Source organism: Ostrinia furnacalis, unplaced genomic scaffold (genome assembly GCF_004193835.3).
Source record: "Ostrinia furnacalis isolate ACB-3 unplaced genomic scaffold, ASM419383v2 OfSCF7455, whole genome shotgun sequence".
Lineage (NCBI taxonomy): Eukaryota > Metazoa > Arthropoda > Insecta > Lepidoptera > Crambidae > Ostrinia > Ostrinia furnacalis.
The window spans coordinates 41,916-65,953 of NW_021137694.1; the positions used below are offsets into that span (position 1 = coordinate 41,916).

At 37.6% G+C, this 24,038-nt stretch overlaps 2 protein-coding genes across 3 annotated transcripts in view; one reads left to right on the top strand and one right to left on the bottom strand.

Annotated features, from left to right (window-relative positions):
* On the top strand, window positions 1-16,040 carry LOC114364654 (indole-3-acetaldehyde oxidase). Of its 2 annotated transcripts, none has more exons than XM_028320880.1 (16): window positions 1-61; window positions 5,390-5,559; window positions 6,182-6,342; window positions 8,075-8,466; window positions 8,688-8,911; window positions 8,994-9,096; window positions 9,306-9,433; window positions 9,636-9,926; window positions 10,320-10,604; window positions 10,699-11,189; window positions 11,268-11,451; window positions 11,740-11,935; window positions 12,057-12,826; window positions 13,108-13,300; window positions 14,513-14,626; window positions 15,192-15,998. In XM_028320880.1, the coding sequence occupies exons 1-16, from the start codon at window positions 19-21 to the stop codon at window positions 15,260-15,262; spliced, it is 3,816 nt and encodes a 1,271-aa protein (XP_028176681.1). In that variant the 5' UTR covers window positions 1-18; the 3' UTR covers window positions 15,263-15,998. The 2 variants fall into 2 exon arrangements, with proteins under 2 accessions (XP_028176681.1, XP_028176682.1); XM_028320881.1 differs by lacking the exon at window positions 1-61 and adding an exon at window positions 2,256-2,493 and having other exon boundaries at window positions 15,192-16,040.
* Window positions 15,706-24,038, bottom strand: part of LOC114364655 (uncharacterized protein CG43867-like) — a 15,502-nt gene continuing 7,169 nt past the window's right edge. Inside the window, exons 6-9 of the mRNA XM_028320882.1 lie at window positions 23,835-23,964; window positions 20,880-21,011; window positions 18,639-18,719; window positions 15,706-18,289 (exon numbers count right to left, since the gene is read on the bottom strand). Coding sequence (XP_028176683.1) covers window positions 17,882-18,289; window positions 18,639-18,719; window positions 20,880-21,011; window positions 23,835-23,964 — 751 coding nt within the window. The 3' untranslated portion in view covers window positions 15,706-17,881. The remainder of the gene's footprint in view (window positions 18,290-18,638; window positions 18,720-20,879; window positions 21,012-23,834; window positions 23,965-24,038) is intronic.

A 24,038-nucleotide genomic window follows, 5' to 3' on the forward strand; every position in this document is an offset into this window, starting at 1 on the left:
TCTAAAGAAGCGCACGCGATGACTTGTATAGAGTTCACAGTTAACGGAAACAAATGTGTCGGTGAGTCTTTAGTGAACTAATATTTTTAAGTAAGAAAAGTTTAAAAAAATACTTATTTGTTAACAGTGCTAAAAGATGTGTATAGGTGAAAACTTTAGTACTGAATAAGGTATTGGAAGCATTTTGTTAGTTTCGGGGAGTTAGTCTAAAATAACAAGTATTTAGAAAAATCTTGCATATGGAAATGAATCATGAAAAATATGGCTTTTTGTAATCATGAAATTATCTTCCTGTTCAATACTTCTATTTTTAGACATACTTAGACTTAAACCATTTAGGCCTTATTTTACACTAGCTTTTCGCCCGCGTATAATTTTGTCTGTCACAGAAAACCTTTATCGCGCGCGTCCCTGTTTCAAAAACCGGGATAAAAACTATGCTATGTCCTTTCCCGGCCAAATTTTATCAAAATCGGTTCAGTGGTTTAGGCGTGAAAGCAAGACAGACAGACAGAGTTACTTTCGCATTTATAATATTAGTATAGATAGAATAGATTAATAGAAGTATAGATTAAATAGGTACAGCCATATTATTATTTGATTATCAAAAACTGGAAGGTTAAGTTGAAGGTAGAAGAGGAAAATACCTACAGCAAAGTATCCTCTTCTAAGGATTTAAGGGGTTGGTAGAGTCTAGGGTTTCGCTAATTCAGACTTGCTCTTGATAATAATCTCACTAGTATTGATCTGCGATCCATAATAGATAAGATAAGATAGGATAAAATTTATTTCCAAGAATATGGTACAGTAGTTTGATCATAAAATAGGTACATAGTTCAACATATTCTGCCATTGATTTAAGGCGTAGAAATATAGGTACTTAATAAAGCACATTTCAGTTCAACTGTATACCTACCATGTTTTATGCAAATAAACAATTATTCTATTCTATTCGATTCAGTGATTAAAAATACAAATAATTCCGATTCCATTATTATGTCTAGTTATCTACTTAAATTGAATATAATAGAGCGAGATTGCCCAGTTTTTTATGCCATACAAACCGCGCTCGGGCGTTTCTATGAAGATGACCTACTTACTCATTTGTATTTACTCTGCTTGAAGGCCTTGTATTCGGGAACACAGAGGCATGGCTGAATGGAAATTGCTCCGCCACTGCTTATACTGAAAAACGTACTTTTCATAATTATGCGCCTTGATGTGATGCGCATGCTCTACACCCACTCTATTATATTAATCTACGTTACTTAACATTTTATTATATTTATTATTTACATTACATTTTATTTTCATGTTTCGGAAACAGAACTTACGAGATAAGTAGCACAAAAACGTGTAGACCGAAATCCTTGACACGGAAATAGAGTACACATTAGTTAAATAAATTTTAATGTGTAAACGTATCCTTGCTTTGAAAATTTTAGACATTTCTTTACTATACAGCTATACTATAGACATCGAGCCTATAATATCTACTGTAGAATCATTACTTTGTAAACAACTTATAAAAACGAACTGCCTAAGGCGGGAATCGAACCCACGACCTTTCGCTTGCCGAGCGACTGTTCTTCCAACTGAGCTACTTAGACACTGGATTAACCCGTCGATCAAAAATTGGTAAATTAAATAATTCGAAAATTATTTCGTAGGTACCTTACTAAGGATTGTTCAAAACAAGTGACGGCGTAGAAAAAGTATTTGGTACCTATTAATGAATATTAAGATTAAGTTAGTAAACTTTAAACAGGTTTTTGGAGCACATTTTCTTGAACAATTACTTAGTTCAATAACAAGTGCTTTATAATGTTTTTGTGTACACAGGTGTGTTAGCGCTACATAATATTATTTCAAATTATAGTACCTAAATAACAGTGGTGAACGTACCTAACTACGTTTTGCGTTTGCCATGGACTCTATGCTCATGAATCACACTGTGAAATAAAAAAAACAACTTATTGTTTATTTTTTTTCGTAAAGTTAAGTAAAAACCGCTCTAATTGGTTTAAAGGTAGTACCTACCTACCTATAGAATAAGCAAATTAATCCGCATCTGCGTCGTCGTTGTTTTGCATCGTTATCTTAGCCTTAAGGCTTAGGTTTGTCAGTAAACAATCTACTGGAAAAATTCGTATTTTGTGGTACGTTTACGTGCTATCTACTGTAAATACTAAGGCTGGGTTACACCATCTTAATTTAGCTTTAACAAACGTCAAAAATCTGTCAAACTCCATACAAAAAGCACCGGTTATCGTCATAGTTACCGTTAAAGTTTGGTGGTGTAACTCAGCCTAAGTCATTAACGTTGTAAGACTTATGACAATATGATTGCTGCTATTTCGTACGGACTGTGTAATTTTGTAGCCCTTGAGTTGAAGCGAATCACGTGTAATGCGCGGTTATTACGGGGGCATATCAAGCTTATACTGTGGCATTTTATGTGGTTGTAGCAGGGGTGATTTTGCAACAAAAATGGTTAGTTTAATGTGCAGTCGACTGTTTGTAGAAATTGAAATGATTAATTTTACGATGTGGTGAGCTCTTGTGTGCGTTCATAGATTTCGTGGATAGTGGATACGGATAGTGGATGTTTTTTTCTAATAATCATATTCTTAATTGGTATTGGCATTAAATAATAACGGTAATTATTCCATTATAATACATTATGCTGTTATTTTTCTAATAATCCTAATTCTTAATTGGTATTAAATAATAGTAATTATTTCATAGTAGGTATACTAATAATTTATTAGTATAGGTAATAGTTTAACAGTCTAAATAAATGGCTAGCTTTATTTATTAAACGTTTACTTTTAAATACATGAGGTGCAATAAATTGATATTAATTAGGTTTTTTGGCATTTTTGGTAGGCATTTGGTTGGGCCGAAAATATGTCTTTAGTCTTTGATTGGACGACGGTTAGATTTGGCCGCATGTGTTGGTGAAGGGCCGACAACGAAAGGCCTATGTAAAAACCCCTACAGAGGGCCACATAATAATATTTCTCTGTTGGGCCTTTGTATAAGAGTCCTACAGAGGGCCACATAAGAATATTTCTCTGTAAGGCCTTTGTATAAGAGTCCTACAGAGGGCCACATAATGTGTTTCCCGGTAAGCGCTCCAGCACACGACGCCGCTAGCGGCGGCACGGTAGCGGCGTCGTGTGCAGGAGCGCTAAGGCCTTTGTATAAGAGTCCTACAGAGGGCCACATAATGTTTTTCCCCGTAGGGCCTTTGTATAAGAGTCCTACAGAGGGCCACATAATGTATTTCCCCGTAGGGGCGACCACTTTAGTCGCCTCCATTCACCTGGAAATAGAAACTATGTGAAATGGTTCCGAGGTGAAATTTGGACACTAAAAATTCCACTTTTTTCACTCAGGTGAACAAAGTGGAATAATCCCTGGCAGGACGCATTTGCTACTAAGTAGTTATGCTCTTGTCATCAAACCGGCAGACAGTGGTGACTGAGTTTGTTGCGGCGCTTCTTCTCACTTGCCAAATGTTTGTCTCGAAGCGCTGGTAGGGCAAAAAAAGAATGAGACATGTATAGTAGGGTGGAGCGTCATTGTATGGTTAAAAAAAAAAGTTTCGTAAACGAACTTGAATACCTGCTAAAAGTTGCACGAGAGCAAGATAATAACAAGGATATTTTTATTTTATTTTTAAAATGTATTTTTTAGCCCTCTACCGTCGTTTTAATAAAATTATTTTTTATTGTATGGCAATTTTCTAAAATCTGTGTATTATTCAACAGAACAATGAAAATATAATTAATTTAAAGGTGTTTTGTAAATAAAAATTAAATTTTATGAATAAAAAAGATTTATTCGAAAATTCACTACTAGAAATAATTAAAAAAAATATAAGGAAAAATCACAAAATTGAGATTTTTTATATTTTTATTTAGAACTGCAATTCTATTGGTAGGTATTGATAGATGTCATTATATTGCTCGTTCAATTGTTTCCAAATCCATCTTTTGCTTTAGAAAAAATCACTATATTTTTAAAATTAATTCATATCAAATAAAAGGTTAACTTTGGATTTTTTTGAATGCTCTAATACTCCAGGTACTTTGTTGTCTTTTCTAGCTGCCATTATTTGTCTCAAGCTCTCTGATATACATAATTGTTTTAGATAGTACATCAAAGCTAACAAAAGATGCTTAGAGTGTGCAAAAAACGTGACTCTTTGAATAGCTCGTTCAATAATTTTCTTAACACTTGATTCCAAAGACTTTAATAATGTAATCAATTTAAGTCTTGCTTTGCTTGATCTGATCTAAAGCTCCTGTTGCTATTTTTCTATAACGTTTCTGATCTAGTGAAAATGCCCTTTCTAATAATGTTACGTCTCATCTTTTGGACAATTACAAGTGCTCAAATTATAAAAAATATAAGAAAACTATCTAATAGTTCTTGTATGCATTTTTTCATTGCTGTAGTTTAGCGTTGAAGTTATCTGATTATTTTGGTAAATGTGAATACCTACTAATTAGAACAACACTGACAAGTTTTATTCGTTGTATCATAACAACAGGCTAAGAAGTTTTCCTCTTAGTTTCGACTAAAGTTTGAGAAATACAACGGGCTGTTTACCTTTTTTTATTTTATTTCCGATTAGCGACCCACCCCTTCTTCGCATAGGTACAATTTTGCATTATACTTAAAACCTTCCTCTTGAATCACTCTATCTAATTTAAAAAAACAGGTGTCAGTGGTAACACTGATTAATTTCACTTTGGAACAATAAAATTAGACAACGCAATTACAAACTATCTACTTGATTAATATCAGTTAACTAAAGATAAAGACATAAGACAAAGGTAGAAAGAAGACAATAGGTAACTGGACTAATTCTGATGTCAACAGTTCAAGTTGCAAAGTTACGCGCTGACTGTGAGTTTTGCTTATAATCGGCGCTTTTGATAATGTATTGTTTTAAGTTTATGACAAGCTTATAATGATATACTATTATTTTTTACGATGTATATTATATTTAAAGTTACAAAAATATATTATTTATCAAATAAAAACTATTCTAAGGTAATTTATGATTTTTGCAATAAAGCCCTATTTTTTCATTTTTATGAAATATTCAAAAGCCAGTAGAGGGCTAAAAAATGGTCGCAATATTTTTTTAATTATTTTTCTCGTGACCGTTGCAACAAGATGCAACTTTTAAGAGGTATTCACAAACACAAATGTCAAAAAAAAAATTTCGCTCCACCCTAATGTATAGGCTCCTTAAGAGCATTTGACGATTTGCAAGTACTAATTTAATTAGTCTAAACAAATAAAGATACTTTTGATTTTGATTTTGAAAAGATTATCCACATAATGAATCTTTCAAATGTTGCATTTTCAGTGGACGAGCGAGTGCCATGCCTGACGACGCTGAGCGCGTACCTTCGCTATGCGCTGGCGCTGCCGGGCACGAAAGCCATGTGCCGCGAGGGCGGTTGCGGCGCGTGCGTCGTCGCTGTGCGCGCGCGCCGCCAGCCTAGCGGGAGGGTCGAGCTGTTCTCTGTCAATTCTGTAAGTGGTTTCGTTACCGTTCGTTGGTGGACCGACGGTGGTGAAGGTCGCGGGAAGAGCCTGGATTCAACGCAGGACCGGTCGTTATGGAAATCCTTGGGGGAGGCCTGTGTCCAGCAGTGGACGTCATTTGTAAGTGGTTAATCCAATTCCACCATTATTTGGTCATTTAGTCTCCATTGCAGGAACATGAGTTACGACATCCACGGGAAGAGTCGTAGTCCTATTCTATTCTACAATGGTTAGCTGTGTGGTTCCAGCAGAGTAGACCACCGCTACTATACGGGACTATTCCCACCTCTCTTTCCCACCACTGCAACTACTGTGTAGCAAAAACCCAACCAGTGAAGGTCAAATTTGTCCTTGAAGGTACTATGGATGTTATAAAAAGTGGCTAATGCCAACTTTAGGAGCATCGGGCTGCCCCAAACACAACCCACCTGTCCAGGGTGGGAAGTGCATCCATTCTCCATTTGGCAGTCGTGTCACTGCAGTAGATTACCTTCGATCTTGTCTACTAACTCGGTTCTTAAAACGGGAAAAAATTGTTTTTAGAATTTGGACCTGTTTGCCAAAATAGCTCGAAATTTCAAATATTTAATTAGACTTCTCATTTCCCCAGTGCCTGGTGCTGGTGTACTCCTGTCACGGCTGGGACATCAGCACGATAGAAGTCCTTGGCGACCGCTTGCGAGGTTACGGCGATATACAGAAGAGAATCGCGGGGTTCAACGCCACCCAGTGCGGATACTGCACTCCTGGCTGGGCGATGCACTTGTACAGGTATTATATTCCGACAATGATAAACTGTAGACGAAGACGGAAGACGTAGTGTAGGCAGGCTTCCCACTAGGTGAACCGACGATCTGGTGAAGGTCGCAGGAGGTGCCTGGATGCGGAAGGCGCAGGACCGATCTTTGTGGAAAACCTTGGGGGAGGCCTATGTCCAGCAGTAGACGTATTTCGGCTGAAACGAATGAAACAAGCTATACTAATTAAAGACATTACGACCGAAGCCTTTGGCGATTGCACACGTGGGTACAGAAACATCCAGACTCTTCTGGAACCCCGTTAAACCCTGCGATCCTTGGGTCCAGAAGGGGATCGCAGAATTCAATGCCACGCAGTGCGGGTACTGCACTCCTGGCTTGGCGATGCACTTGTACAGGTAATATGCCGACAATAATAAAGCTGTACTAATCATAGACATCAGCACGATTGAAGCCCTCGGCAACCGCGCGCGAGGTTACAGCGACATAGAAAAGGATCGCGGGGTTCATCGCCACCCAGTGCGGGTATTGCACTCCTTGAAGGGCGACGTACTTGTACAGGTAATGTGCAGTCAATAATAAAGTAAGCTGTACCTACCTACTTATAAAATAACAACCAGCTATAGTGTTAACCTACATAATATTACACTGCAACTGTTAAAACATTGAATATCTGTGTCAATACAATATCAATGTCTATGACAACATTACGAGTATACGAGTAGGTATGCAGTATGCACATTTATACACATAACAAGAACTTATTTTTCTCTATAAGTTCAGAAATGGTTTAGAGCAATGCGGAATTATGGTGGAAGAGTCACCTTTGTCAGCCATACTTTTTCAGTTTACAATTTTAATCAGGTGAATTCTGTCTCATTATAATTCAAATATTCCAATCTAATTATAGTATCGTTTTCTCGACATTTGAATTTACCTAGCTTCAAGAGTTTGTTTGTAGCACTACATTTCCATAAGAATGAACCGCTTAATTTGCATAACCTGGTGTTTAGAATGGCTAATGGTTTAGAAGTTCTAGTATTCTAGAAAATGATAAATGTAGAACATGCCGTACTCTACTTTTCACACTAAAGATATTCAAATTGTGGTAAACACGATGATGTTACAAAGAAACTAACGCCCGTATTCACAAACAATTATTGGTTAAGTGTAGCAGCAAATCGAACGCACAGCGTTGAATAGAGCTCTATGATTGGTTCGTGTGTCACCCTGTGCGTCCACGCGCACTGTGAGAGTGTGAGACCTCATAGTAATGTTTGTGAATAGGTACGGGCGTTAGATGCGACAGTTTATATCTATTAATTTGTCCTAATAAATAAGTATCACTGAGTCACGAGGATCAACATGGTGAACTCACGTTCTTACAATAAAAAACCTAACGTTTTTTAAATCCACTGAAGTGAAGTAGGTAAAATAGTAGATAATTTTAAGTAAGTTATTATCCAGGTATTCTAATTATTCAAAGCACACAACAAAACATTTTACTTTAGAAAACTGGGAAAATTTACAAAAACAAATTAAAAAATACGAAATTATCAAGTGTAGGTAACTAGTTTGCTACACTAATTTAAAATGCTAATAATTACTTGGAAAATTAATGAGGTGAACCAGATGAAAGACGAATTGAATGTCAAATTCCATGTTTGCAATTAAGTTTTAAAAGTAAAATTACCTTATGTTACGTAGAATTTTAACCCTACCAATTCTATTACCAATTGTTTTAGCTTGCAAGATAAAGGCCTCACAATGGAACAGATGGAAAAGTCATTTGGCAGCAACACTTGTAGATGTACCGGCTTTCGGCCCATCATGGATACAGTCAAGTCCTTTGCCGTGGACGCTAGTCCAGAACTCTGCCAGAAAGCCCTCGACATTGAAGAACTTACCATTTGCAAGAAAACCAAAGAACCCTGTAACAGAAAATGCTCTGTCAGGAGCATAGACAGTGATTGGAGTGTTGTCCTAGATGAGCCCAAAGAAACGAATGAAGACACAATATCTCTGGACACAGAATCCCATCAATTCTTCAAGGTCTACAAAGAAGAGGAAATCTTTCGAATTTTGAATAACAATGGAGATGATTCTTACATGCTCATTGATGGAAATACAGGAAAAGGTAGAGCTTCTTTATGGTGAATGGGTGGCACTGCTCAGTTTACTCTTGTTTTTATTTTTTCTTCTTTTATTATTATGTGCCACTGTCATGTCTATGTAATTGCCTGTATTTGTGTGATGTCCACTGTAATAAATGTATCTTTCTTTCTTTCTTTCTTTAAAAATACGAATTTCAGGAATTTTGGAGTTATGACTCACATAATTTTTTTGCTTTGTTTTTAGGAGTGTATGAAACCTTCGAATATCCCCGCGTACTAATAGATATAAGTGAAGTGAAATCGCTGAAGAAGTACAGTTTCGACCAAAATCTGGTGTTAGGTGGTAATATATCCATAGAAGATTGCATCACCATCTTTGAAGATATAGCCAAATCGAATGCAGATTTTTCTTATTTGGAGACAATGGCAAAGCATTTAGAATTGGTGGCCCATATTCCTGTAAGAAAGGTAAAGTATCTAAATGTAATAGGTACTTACTAATCGTGCAGGTTTTGGGTAAATCTTTCATACCTGTTTCTTTCTTTTTTAGATCGCTTCGCTTGCTGGAAATGTGATGCTGAAGCATGCCATGCCAGATTATCAATCTGATATATTTCTGCTTTTAGAGACCGTTGGAGCTTATGTCACAGTTCGTAAGTAAAAACAGCAAAACATTTAGGCTGGGTTGCACCATCTTACTTTAACAAACGTCAAAAGTCTGTCAAACCACAAACTCCATACAAAAACTCCGGTTAGATATTGTTAGTCACGATTAAAATGAGGTGATGTAACTCAGCCTTACTTGTTTGTATCACTACTGTAGATTATGATTAGGTGTTCACATCGTTCTCCATGTTTGTAGGTACCTCAAGACTTAGAACTAAGGCACTGAGCATGACAGATTTCCTCAAATACGACATGAAAAAGAAGCTCATCGTCAATTTTTTGTTGCCACCTTTTAGTTCTTCGCACATGTTTAAAAGTTACAAGGTAATATTAATCACACTTGTAATTACTTGTTAAGTTGTTAGCTAACACACTACAATATTAAGCACCTACAGGACTAGAAGAACTTAACACTCAAGGGTAATTTGCTGTTAATCAACTATGAAGTATTAATAACCGAATATCTGAATGATTCCAAAAAATGTAACAAGTAGATGCATAATTATTAAGGACCCTAAAATTTCAGATTATGCCCCGCAACCAAAACGCTCTCGCTATTGTAAACGCTGGTTTCCTCTTAGTAAAGAATCCCAGCACGAACATAATCAGTGATGCGAGAATCGTTTATGGTAACATATCAGCTAGCTTCGTGCATGCCACACAAACTGAGAAATACCTCATTGGGAAGAATGTGTTCAACAATGAAGTCTTACAAAAGGCAATCCAATTGCTAAATAAAGAAGTTAATCCTGTGGACAATCCTCCAAACCCTTCAAAGGAGTGCAGAAAAAAACTGGCAATAGGTCTCTTTTATAAGGTTGGTAAAGTTTTCCATGATCTAACGTACCTAACTGTCTACTCTGGTAAATAAATGACGTAATTAAAAAGAAGGTAGGTAAGTTTCAACGAAATTAAGTGATAAGTTAATTTGTTTAACGTAAATCGTTAACCACTTGTTTTTAATTGATTACTGAAAAAACAAACTGTTTTTGACTCATTTAACCGACTTTTAAGAAGGACGTTCTCAGTTTGACCTGTGCTTGTCCGCGATTATCTCGCGGTTGGTGAATGTTACTGATACGGTTTTCAGAAAAGCATTTGTAGCTCTATGCGATCTAACATTTAATTGCCAATATGTTTCGATTCGCTACAACTGGAAAAGTTGCGGTAGCATTGACCTGATGACGATATAGTCTTGTTCTATTTGCAGTTCGTTTTGAGCATCGCTCCTTCGAACCAGATCTCTGATCGCAACTCTTCAGGCGGTCTACTCATTGCTCGGCCGGTCTCGAATGGAACTCAAGACTTCACTACCGACACCTCATTGTACCCTTTGAATAAACCAGTGCCCAAACTAGAGGCTATGATACAAAGTGCTGGAGAAGCCCAATTTGCCAACGATGTACCACAATTCCCTAAACAAGTGTTCGGAGCGTTCGTGCAGTCGACTGTGCATAGAGGAAACGTTGATACAATTAATGTGAAGAAGATTTTGGTGAGTTTAGTCACAAGTATCACGGGGCTAAGGTGAAACAAAGGGGTATTGTGTGTGAGGTAAAATCCAATAAATTAAAACACTTATTTTACAGGAAATTCCAGGAGTCCTAGCTATATTAACACCGGACGACATACCCGGCAAAAATTCTTTCTCCCGCCCCGGATTCCAACTACAGACTGAAGTGGAAGAAATTCTAGCAACCGATATCAAATATTACGGTCAACCTATAGCAATACTCGTGGCTACCAGCGAAGAGTTGGCAGCTAGTGCTGCCAAAAAAGTTGAAGTGAAATACAAGAACGTTAGCAAAGATCGACCTGTATTAACAATAGATCAAGCAAAAAAAGATAGTAATAGATACAGAGCATATCCAGATAATATCACGCCCACAGCGAAAGGGGAAAATGTTGATAAAGTAATAAAGGGTGTGTATGAAATCGAGGCTCAGTACCATTATTATATGGAACCTATAACAAGTGTGGTGGTGCCGGTGGACAGGGGGCTAGAAGTGTATGATGCTACGCAATGGATGGATCTCACTCAAGCTGCTATCGCCGAATGCTTGGCTATAAAAGAAAGCGAGTATGTATTTTCTTGCTGCATCATTTTGGTGAGAATGTTCACCATCATGTGAATCACACAATTTTTTTTAACTTCTAGTGTCGTTGTGTATGTCCGCCGAATCGGTGGTGGTTTCGGAGGTAAGATCAGTCGCAACGTCCAAGCGTCGACTGCCTGCGCCCTCGTTGCCAAGAAGATGAACCTCCCATGTCGCTTCGTGCTACCCCTGCAAACTAACCTCACCATCGCTGGAAGAAGACTGCCATGTCAATGTGATTACGAGGTATGTCAAATATCTTGCTATAATTTCATTTGGCTGTCGTCAGCGCTTAAGGTCCGGAGACGTATTGTTGAAGCATTCAAATCTAAATTCAAAATTCTAATTCCCATACGAAATCCGGCATATAGAAATTCGGCTTATTCCTGCTCTTACCATATTACTAGTTTGGACAAAATCTAATTACAATAACTTCTTTAAATATTTCTGTGTTGGTTAGCCAGAATTGTCAATAGTCTGCGAGGACTCAACTGAATTAGAACAGCCCTCATCAAGTTATCTATTGTTACGTAGGTGGGGGTAGACAAAGAAGGCAAGATTCAATACTTGAATGCGAAGATTATTGAAGACGACGGCTGTTCGCACAACGAGAACATCCTCGCCTATACTGTCGGCGGGTTTCCGAACTGCTACGATGTCAGCACCTACAATGTCACTACTGCTGCTGTCCTCACCGATCTACCTTCCAACACATTTGCGAGAGCACCAGGTATTTGAGAAATTACATATAAGGTTCAGATACAGTTTCTTTGGAAAACAACACATGTTCATTTTAAGACTGCACTGCTATCACCTTATATGACTATACTAAGCATTTTTGATACTTTTAGGAACTGCGGAGGGCATTTCATGCATCGAACATATTATGGAACGTATAGCATTCGAAGTAAAGAAAGATCCAACGGAGGTGCGCCTACTCAACATGAGAAAAGACGACAATGACCTACCAACCCTCATAGCAGACTACAAAAAGGAGACAAACTACGAAAAGAGATCACAAGAGGTTCAGGAGTTCAACAACGCTAACAGATGGATGAAGAAGGCAATTTCCATTGCTGTCATGAGTTTCCCCGTGATATTCTATGGCAACTACAGTGCCATGGTCAGCATTTACAGAGGAGATGGCACCGTGACGGTCACTACTGGAGGTATTGAGATGGGACAGGGTGTGAACACCAAAGTTGCCCAAGTCTGCGCTTACGAGCTTGGAATCCCTTTGGACCACATTTCAGTTTTACCCCACTACTCTTTTGTTGCCGCTAATAACGTCTTCTCAGGCTCCAGCATCACGAGTGAGTCTACTTGTTACGCTGTGATCAAAGCTTGTGCAATGCTGAAAGATCGATTGGAGCCTGTAAAGAGCACAATGACGAATCCTACATGGCAGGAGTTGATCACAAAAGCTAGCGACGAAGAAGTGGATTTGACGGCGATATACATGATGACAGATAAGGAATCAGATCTGTCTGGGTATAATGCGTATGCAGTGGCCATTCTGGAGGTGCAATTGGACGTTTTGTCGGGAAGGTACGAGTTACTGAGAGTGGATATTTTAGAAGACGTCGGGTTGAGTGCCAATCCGAACATAGATGTTGGTCAGGTAAGATTTCAATATTTAGATAACTATGGCTAATTTTGATAATTTTAAGTTTGCGTGTGCTTCATATCAAAAACATTGACTCAAAGTCGTCAAACTTAGCAGTGGTCAAACTAGTTTTTATCCTAATTTTTAAAATGTTGGGATTTTTTGAAAGACCAAATAAATCAAAGGAACATGCTTAACAAGTTTTTTATCTCCAACATGGAGATTGGTCAGATTATTCTAGCCATTAGGGCAGACAGTACAATCAAAAGAGCATTACATCTTGATTCATGTCCTAGGTGGAAGGTGGCTACGTCCAAGGACTTGGGTACTACACGACCGAGAAGTTTGTCTACAACCAGGTCACAGGGAAGCTGCTCACCAACCGATCGCTGACGTACCACGTGCCCTTAGCTCGGGACATACCGGCTCAGTTCAACGTCAAACTGCGGTACAACTCTAAAAACCCCAAGGGCGTGCTGGGCTCTAAAGGTAAACCAAAATGTTCCCAAAGATACTCTTCTGCTAACACTAATACGATAAAGTGTTAATATCCTATGTATAACAATCGTAGTACTGAAATTCTAAACTCTGATTCAAAGCAATATAGCTACTCTACGGATAAATTTCTTCTAAAAGTGTCTTTATGAAGTTGAAAATCGTGCACATTATATTTAAACGGCTTGCTCGCAGTAACATCTACATAGGTAACCATACTTCTTGTAATCACCTACTTAACATAAAATCCGTTCATGTGTTAATGTGGGCTAATCACGCGATTTCAACAATATTACCCAAGTAACTTTAAACCAGGGTTCGAAAATATCCGATATTTATTATAAATATCAAAATATCGGATATTTATGATATATATCCGATATATATCAACTTTGATATATATCAATTTTGTATGAAAGCCATAGTATTATTTTATTGTATTATTCATGAATACTATTGCATATGTGTTACATAAACATGTTTTTAATGTTTTTACAACTTAAAATCAGACAAATAAAGCAAAAACATAAAATATCTTTGAAATACGGCAAAATCAACTAAAAATCTTATGTCAAAAAGTACAAATACAGTAATAAATTTTAAAAGTTGATATATATCATCAAAACGAGCTTGATATATATCGGATATATATCCGATATATATCTTGATATATATCCCTTGATATATATCCTCGAACCCTGCTTTAAACGCTCGCAAAATTGAGTTTTGAGTGATACCTTACATTTCCAATAATCAATCAAACCTATAATTATTGGCAATCAACATGATAAAACATGGCGAAACATCGTAAGGCGAGCAACATCCGCCCACAACTATTATAACACAGACCAGAGTAAATACAAATGAGTAGGTCATCTTTATAGAAACGCACCGAGCGCGGTTTGAATGTGAGCGCGCCAATACGTATGCGACACACTGACAAAATCGGCGCAACACCCCGCTACTAATCCACGCTAAATACGTATGCGGCGCGCTCACATACAAACCGCGCTCGGTGCGTTTCTATGAAGATGACCTACTCATTTGTATTTACTCTGACCACACTATCAAGAGTGTAACGACTGAGAAGAAGAAGAACCATACCATATAAGGCATTACAAGGTTCATGGGGACAGCTATTACAAACCTGCCCATTTATCTTCAGGAGACATGGACATTTTAATAATATGTATTTAATTATCGCAGCGGTTGGAGAAATGGGAATTTGCACCGCGCACGGAGTGACGCAGGCGTTAAGGCAATGCATTCACGAGTCGCGGAAGGACTCTGGATATGACGACTCAAAATGGGTTGATATTGGTAAGTCAGTATTTCATCAACCATTTATAAAAAATACAATAACTGTTGGGATAAACGAGTTTTTGGATGGGGACAGTTTCGGTAAGCTTAGAGTGACGACTTGAAAGAGGTCCCTAGTGAAAGCTTGATAAGACGAAATTCTCCCTAAATACGCGCCACTTTGGCCGCCTAAGCATCATCACCACTACTATCTTGAAGAAATTACCAGATAATAAGACACAACAAAAAGTTTTAAAGTCTACGTATCATACATGGTTAACAAAAGATTTTAACAAAACTTAAACAATCATACAAACATAGTTACATTATACAGTCATCGACCAAATTAAGCTAAAAAACTAATGACAAATCCTATTTCATATTGTGACAAAAATTGTTGCAGTTTTAATATCTTGTAGTACATACCAAAAAGCCTCTAGCTAACAGCTCTCAATTTGACCGCGCCTTTAAAGCCTGCTATGGACTATGACTTGAAAAGACCGTTTTGTAAATTGCAAAACTGCATAAAATTGTAGGATAGGTACCTATATTGTTTCATTCATTAAACATTTTTTTTTTGTTTCAGCAATACCAAACGACACAGAGTCCATAGTAAAAGCTTTGGATGTGAAGTTGGAGGAGATGGTCTTTGCATGAAGTAATTAATAATTGAAGATGATCAAATCTTCCGGAATCTTCTGAAATTGATTTAATCTCTCAATTTTATTACACTTTGCTACGGATGACTTAAATTGTTTGCAAGTTTCTTCTTCAAAATAAGGAAAGCACATCAACCTCAACACCATGATATCTTAAAATAATATTTGATATAGGTACCTAGGTGTAATTTTATAAGTTTTTTTTTATCATAGTTATTTAAATTTTTGCGTTAAGAGTCGCATTTCATCTTTTTTTTATCGTCATTAGAATTAATTTCTACGGCCCATTGTGTTGAGAAACCAATTTACAAACGTGTCATTTTATGAAATACATTTTCTACTGATAAGTAGGTATTTGTATTGATTTACTACTGATTTGTATTTCTGATTTTATTTTATTTCAATATGTAATTCGTTCTATCCTTAGAATAAAATACGTCATAGTTCAGTAATACATGTTTATTCTCGCATCTTCAAACAAATAATTTAGTAAATCATCAAAATTACAGAACAGTTAAAAATAATTAGGCCCATCGCGTATTATCCGTCTTGAATTAGGCCTGAATTATCAAAAATTAAAAATACCGAAAAATCGACACCGAGTGTTAATTTTATAAACAGACAACCGATCAAAAACAATAAACCATTGAAAAAATAAATACTTATTAATTAAATTATTACCGATTCTATACAAATTAAATTCACTTAAACGTTTAAATAAGAAAATTCGTCGATTTAAATGTAAAATATACATTATAATAGTCTATACATAATTATATCAACAGTTGTGTAATGCAAAAAGTGCAATCCAAAATGTCATTATTATACACAATATTATTATTAACTAGGTAGCGGACTGTGCGCTGTTTGGACATGCAATTACAAACTAATTTAAATTATTCCTAACTATTTATTCACTTTGATAAACATTGTCAACTAAATTTTACCTTTTCAATACAGTTACAGAACTTACAGTTCATTGAAAGATTTTAAAACTACGATGTGTCAGAGTTTATAATTGCGCGTCCCAAACAGCTTGCACGGCTAGATTGGCCATTGAAGCGAATTGGTCAAAATATTACACAATATTACTGAAGGATTAGCTCCTATGGACTATTTAAACCTACGAGTAATACATCTACTCTACTCAGTTGCAGTTTCTTCTGTAGCTCTTTACTTAGCCCGTAATGGCTGCTCCTTGATAATAAAGAAGGTTTTAAAACTCAATCTAACTGATAAAATAACACTAACTGCAATTAATTGGAATGTCAAATTGAAAATATTGATTTGAATAATGCTGCCTTCTTTATTATAAAGAAGTGATCAAATAATCACAAAATAGTAAGATGGTAACGTCTTTGTATAAAATTGACAGTTATCAAAGCTAGTCTAGTACAAAATTATACACCGATTTAGCTCGGGTCCCGCACTGTGGACTAGACATCTCAATAATACAACTAAGTAGAATACAAAATTGAAAATACCTAGTCTTGAGTATATTTTTCTAATACAGTGGCGGAACCCAAAAAAGGAAAGGCAAAAATATACAAAATATCCGCTGTGTATACTATATAAAATGCCCGTAAAATAATAAAATATATTTGATTAAATGTATTCTAGATATTATTTATGATGATAACGCATTTTTAGAAGTTTCCGCTAACGAGTATAAATCCACAGTGGTAATTTTTTTATTGATTTAGTCTATTATTAAAAACAAAAATTACTAAAAGGCCGTTTCAATTACGAAATTAAATACCAATCAAATGTTATTACTTATGTCAGATTGATGAGTGTTTATTATGAAATTATTTAAATTAACGTGTAGTACTATTATTACGAGTGAGCAATAGCAACCTATATTATCGACACCGAAGATATTATTATTCGTTGAGGACTTATTTAGTATCAGTCCGAGATCGTCCCCGCTAGCCCCAGTACACACTAGCGAAATGTAATATAATATACTTATAATAGTGTATAATTTCCTATGTTACTTGAGATGAGTACACAGTCAAACTAAACAGTAACTTCATTTTGATGTCATTTGTGATGATAGGTAGGTATTTGGATGGAGTATACAAGAGTATTAAGAATTTAATGTAAACATAACTTTTTATAAATAAACTTAAATAGTTGTAAAGGCTACTAAAAAGGAGATTCACACTATCAGATCTGAATTAATTTGGTTTCTGATGTAAATCACTACAATAATAATATTAAAGATCATTAAAAATAAATAGTTTATAAAACGTGTGTACCTATTTTACACTATATTGTATGTATTTGGATAAATTATACTTTAAAATCGTCTATTATTTGGTTGAGTGGACTTCTACGATCGAACCTACATAGCGTTAAACATACCCTGCACATATGCGTACGTAGCTACTATAAAATTGGCGTTACGTCATCCATACATGTCGAAGTTGAGAAAAAAGACGCAACCGAACAAACGAAAGTGTCACTAAAAAGGTACAGCAAAAAATGTAAGGCAAAGTCGGTTCTAAAAACGGTCGATTGAGTATTTTTTCCCGTAACAAAACATAAGAGCTTCAGACGCTACAAACGAGGTATCACACTATCGTCTCTACTCACCTACGGATACGGTTTATTTTCACGCGACGCCGCTGTCTTGGGTGTGGCTGCGTTTCTTGTCTGGTCTGTGGTGGTCGGGGGTCGATTTTAGGATATCTGGTTGTCCGTGAGAAACGACTCTTGCGTCAACGTGTTGGTTGAAGGTGGAAGTGTGTGAGCTGAGGGTTAGGGTAGCGTTGCGGTCTGATCCCAGCGTCATGGTGGTGGCATGGGAGTTTAAGGTGTTATGACCGGTGGTGTGGTGGGCGTGGGGGTGGGTGTGGGCATGGTGGGGAAGGGTAGAAGGGGAGGAATGGGGTAATGTGGAGGGTTTCCGAAGGCAGCGGTGGGAGGCGTGGCGCGTTAGAGAATTCATTTGAGGAGTGCCGGGCGCCGCGCGTAGGGCCGCGTTCTTGTAGTCCGCTATTAGGTGAGTAAGCTCCGCCATCTGGGAGAGATAGTTGAGGTTGCTTACTATAATATACTAATCAATCACATTTGTACCAAGCACAAGTCCCCAAAAGACAGGACTACCTAGTTTGGGGACTACTAATAAGTCACATGAAATCCTCTTAGTATACCTACTTTGTTAACTGATGCAACTAAAGTGTACTTTTTTTGGAAATATTTTTTTTAAATAACTTTATCATTGCCCCAGTTTCTTTTTTGCTTCTTTAACAAAACGAGTAAAATAATTGCTATTTGTTAATTGACTGACAGTATGAATCAAAAATTATTAATGATCTTTAGGATCAAAACAGCTTTATTTACGTAAAGGATATACGAATATGACTTACTTTTGGCTTGTTGAGGCTGATCAACATCTTGTGCACCGGACTGGCCGCGTCATCCCCGTCTATCAGCATCATAAGATCGTCCTGGCGGAAGAAACATGCATGTTACAGAACAATTAGGAAGAATGTTTACATCAATATTTTAGTAATGAGTAACAATATGATAAGTTTAATTCGCTGGGTGCGAAGTACTAGGTGGGGGTAACATAATCGATCGCAGCGCTCATGGTGGTCAAAAGTAGAAATAATGTAAGCTCTGTCATCAGATGTATCTGTCAATGGCAAAGCGATTCTACATAATACATTTTAATATCATTAATTAATCGCATGTAAAGGGTCCTACTGGGAACTTAAATAAAAGAGTGGATTGTATTTCGATAGGGCTGGTTTAATAGCCGTTTACAATTTGGAAATAACTAGACTATACAACGTGGTAGTACAAAAATGAGTCACAGTAGTTGTTGTGCACAGATGTTTGCCTTATGATGAGAGCGTGAATTATTGAACTCTGCCCTTGTTTTGTTCTTAATTCTTCTACATCTCGGACTTGTCCAGCCAATACCAACAACTTTCCTTTAAATACGGTTTGTGGTTGGAATTTGATATTGTAAAAATCATAAACCCGGTCTTCAAAACAATACTCATTTTAATCTGAAAACGATATTTAATTTATTACTAGTGATACAGGAACATTTAAATATATTTACTGTTATATAATGAAACCGTTAAAGTAGCTTTTTCTTTTTGTTTTACTGTAAAACTACAACTATAAATGAAGTAAACAAACCCTGACACAATCAAACTTAAACACACTTTTTGGACTTACTTCATCTGATTTGAATGACCAAAATTATTTCAAAACCTTTTTTCCACCCAAATCGTGGTATCACAACAATTTATTAGTTGAAAATATTTGTTATTTTTTCATTTCGATATTTTTTCACAAATATACGACCTAAATGTCAATGTGACAGAGCCCACAAAGTTGTGGACGCTAGTTGGCGCTGTAATCGTGCACAGAGCCAATAGACCCAATATACTGAACTGTCCTACCCATGACATTGACAGCGAGGCGCCACCGTCAATACCGGATCGCTGATTCCGATTTTTGCCATGTTGGAAACTATACAGTTGAACGATGGTGGCGCCCCTCTGTCTAATGCGTTTGGTGGGACAGTTCAGTTTAGGTCATCTATACACTAATTGTGCCTGTAAGACAGCAGCGGATGCTTCAAAATATTAAAATAATATTTTGAAGCACCCCGCAGAATCAACACACTGACATGTCATTGACTCAAAGGAAGGGCGCTCACAACCCGTTAAATTAAAATATGCTTATTTTAGGCTCTCCTAACTTCAGGGTTAAGCACACAATCTATATGACGACAATGGACGACAGGGTTTCTAATTAACGACTCTGGAATCGGTAGTCCGACACTGAGGCTGGTTTTAGAATCGCGCTGACCGCTCGCTGATCGACGGCGCTGACAAATCAAAATGTATGTAATTGAAGGGAACGTTTCTGAGTGACGCTGATCGCTCGGCGCCAACGATGGATGCCTTTTTTGGAACTCGTTTGATCGAATAAAAGTGTTTCATTCACCTGTAGTCCCCCGAAAAGCCCTATGGAGTTGAGAGCGTAGCGGCCGATGACGGCCATGGACGCGAGCTCGTTAGAGCTGTCACTGACGTATCATGGACACATTGGACACATGGTTTTTAGAAAGCGTTTAACCCGTCACAGTACTTTGACCCTACCACTGCTTCGGGACAATAAATGGGTCAGTGCTAAGTAGACGCAGCGCAAGAAATTCCGCTACCTTTAGAGTACCACAACAGCGCTTCTAAGGCGCTATATACAGGGTGTTAGGTAAATGGGTATATTAGCCGACACTAGCCCATGTTAACATGGTCATATAAATGGCATGGTGAAGTCGGAAAATTGATATCATCATTTTTTTTTAATTTTCATACAAAATAAATTTTATAAAATCCGTATGTAAATTAAAATAATTAAAATAAAGATATTAAAATATTAAAATAAAGCCATTTATATGACCATGTTAATATGGGCTAGTGTCGGCTCATATACCCATTTACCTAACACCCTGTATATGGTACTACCAACTGGCCAATCAGGAAATCATCGGGAGAGGCCTATATTCAGCAGTGGACTTCCTGTGGCTGAAATGATGGTTTGCAAATCCTGCTGGATTATTTGGAAGATAAAAGCGCTTCATTCACCTGTAATCCCCCGAAGAGCCCGATGGAGTTGAGCGCGTATCGGCCGATGACGGCCATGGACGCCAGCTCCAGCACCGTCACGCCTTCCTCCGACACCGCCAGCCACACCATAGACAAGTCCGGCTGCTTTATCTGTGGATAGAAAGTTATACGTCACCACAAATATAGGGCGGATTGGTTAAGACATAAAAGGTGATTTACTCGTATTAAGTAATTAAAGGCTTCCACAGACCAAACGCGGGTCAGAAGCAGTGCGAGTCAGTTGCAGCGCGGCTGAGGCACACTGAAAGCAGCGCAGTTTCAAAGCAGTTGCAACGCGGGCGGTTGTCAAAAATTTAAATATTCGAAAACCGCTTTCAACGCGCTGCTACCGCCCTGCGTCCGGTGTGTCATGCTAATATGGCCGCCATAGTAATACAACAGCGTGGGCCCGCGCTCGCGCCGCTTCTGTCCCGCATCCGCGCCGTCTCGTTTGTCGTTCGACAGTTGCAGTACGGCGCGGTTGGAGCGCGGGCCCGCGTTCAAAAGACAATGCCGGAAATTGGTGTCTTTTTTTTCGCGCGGCCATCGATCAAACCTTGTTTTTTGATTACAAAATAGTGTAATAAACCAAACTTACTATGACATGTATACCTCTAAACTCAGTCTGAACTGAGTTACGAGCATTAGAAGTTTGATGCAACAAAATAGTGACATTGTATGTGTAAACAAACAATACCATCCATTAAAGGCTCCAGACATCAGTGTGGAGCAGAATCAGGGCAATAAAAATATAGCGCAATATTTTGTTGCAACTTTTTAAAAAACATGCGCGCAAAAAGGAAATTTAGTATGAAAATCATCAAACTTCTAATGCTCGTAACTCAATTCAGACTGAGTTTAGTAATATACATGTCATAGTAAGTTTGGTTTATTACACTATTTTGTAATCAAAAAACAAGGTTTGGTCGATGGCCGCGCGAATAAAAAAGACGCCACCTTCCATACAAAATCTGGCATTGCCTTTTTTTTTTTTTTTGAAGGGACGCGCGCTGGTAGCTTGAGGAGCTTTTCCAGCTTCACCGGGCAGAGTGGCGAGTACAGAAGGTACTCTAGCCGTTTGTCGGGCCGTATAGAGCGCATAAGGCGCCCGATCAGTGGCGAACCCAACTAGAGGGTTGCCCACCGCGGTGTTGGACCAAAGTCCAGCCTACGGCGGGCTCACTCTAGTGGGCCCGATCGAGGGGACTACGGACGCGGCCTGAGGGCGCCACGGTAGGCTCGGACCTCGGCTCAGGCCGTGTCCGGGGGACGGATAGGGGAGAACCGGCCCGGTACATGTCTGTACCGTCCGAAATGGAAAGCAGGGCCTCGTACTCGCCGGCGAGTACGGTGCCGAAGTAGAATCTCTGCTTAGGTCAGATACATTTCTTAAAATAAGCTCTATGACCTATAATTTTTCTATATTCTAACTCGGCCGCAATTTCGAGAAAAAATATTTTTTCCAAAATGTTAGGATTGTCACAAAAAATGACCTTACGTAGTTCCACTTTCTTTAGGGTTCCGTGGCCAAAGGATGCTGCGGGACATAATTAATATTATGCAAATATAAATACCACTCCTGATGATCAAGAGTCTTCATATATCTTAAAAGATGATGAAGAAACAGTATTCTTGAGCACTGATAGTAATTTAACTGATAACCTACCTAAGACAAATTAAACACATAATTAGGACCGATTAGCATCCTTTGGCCACGGAACCCTAAAGAAAGTGGAACTACGTAAGGTCATTTTTTGTGACAATCCTAACATTTTGGAAAAAATACTTTTTCTCGAAATTGCGGCCGAGTTAGAATATAGAAAAATTATAGGTCATAGAGCTTATTTTAAGAAATGTATCTGACCTAAGCAGAGATTCTACTTCGGCGTAGAAAAAGAGAAAAATAATAATTTCTTAAATTTAAAAAATAATCATACTGTCGTTCCTATAACTACTTTTAAATAATTATAGGTGCAATAATATTCGCCATACACCAACCTACCTACCAGCAATGCAAAGAGAAGCTTAGTGTGTACGTTTCTTTAAATAATAATAAAATTGTAGTTTGACCCAGTACAAAATAAATTTTCTAAAATATTTTTTTAAAAATAATCTATAGCTATTTGTCACCTGGGTGTTTTAGTCTAACATTAATAATAAGTTAAACTTTGGATACTAGTGATAAAAACAGAATGTCACTTTTTCGGGTCAAAAAAAACACTGTGGTACGGTGTAACGAGCTACTGTGTTGTGGAGTAGTTGGCGTGCTTAAGGCAGTGATGTCTGTGTTCAGAAATTCTCTGGCATTGCCATTTGATGTGACATGCTTAGAAGAGTTTCTTGTATTACAACTTGCGCGGGCCCGCATTCAAACTGCGCTGCTACTGCCCCGCGTTTAGTCTGTGGAAGCCTTGATATACATAGCGTAAGTAACGGCTCCGATATCGATATCAGCTACACAATATACAGGTGCGGTTACTTTATTTAAGGATAGAAATTTATACGTGACTACAACTACAAAGATACCTACTCAGATCGGCAGTGTTATTAGAGAAAAATAGCAACCGGTTGCCAACTGTAAAATATTAAAGCGACTGCGACTAGTTTGCAGTTACCGTGTGCATTATTCGCATTTTTTTATTTAAATTTTGAATTGAACGGAAAATAATAACAACTTTATGACCGTTGTGTATATTCTAAACTTTGCCTCTAGACGTCCGTTCACAGTAGAGGTTAGATAGCGAGTGACTGTGTGCTACTCGAATCATAATAAAGTGAACTAGCTAGTGAGTGAACTGTTGAACATTAAATGAGTGAGTGAACCGATTCAATGATGACGTAACTCGCTTAGTAGAGCGAGTCACTATAATCTGTCTCTTTCTGAATTCACTTTCAATTGTTTTATTCGATTGGCGTATTTAAAAGAACACTTACTCTGGCTTGGAACAGCGTAGCACCGAAGAAAGGCCATTTTCTTGTACAGTTGAGGTATATTCGAACACAGTCCGCAGTACTCCGTCCTTTGAGCGCTATCCACTTAGACCGCAGTTTCTCTTCAACGTCCCTGTTGAAACATCAAATATTACAATGAGAAATATACAAGTATGTACTTCTTCACTGATTTTGAACAACTTCCAC

Coding starts and splice junctions, on each gene's coding strand:
- LOC114364654 (XM_028320880.1), top strand. CDS start 19: ATGACTTGTATAGAGTTCACAGTTAACGGAAACAAATGTGTCG. Junction 9,097..9,305: donor TGGAGCTTATGTCACAGTTC/GTAAGTAAAAAC, acceptor CCATGTTTGTAG/GTACCTCAAGACTTAGAACT. Junction 14,627..15,191: donor CTCAAAATGGGTTGATATTG/GTAAGTCAGTAT, acceptor TTTTTGTTTCAG/CAATACCAAACGACACAGAG.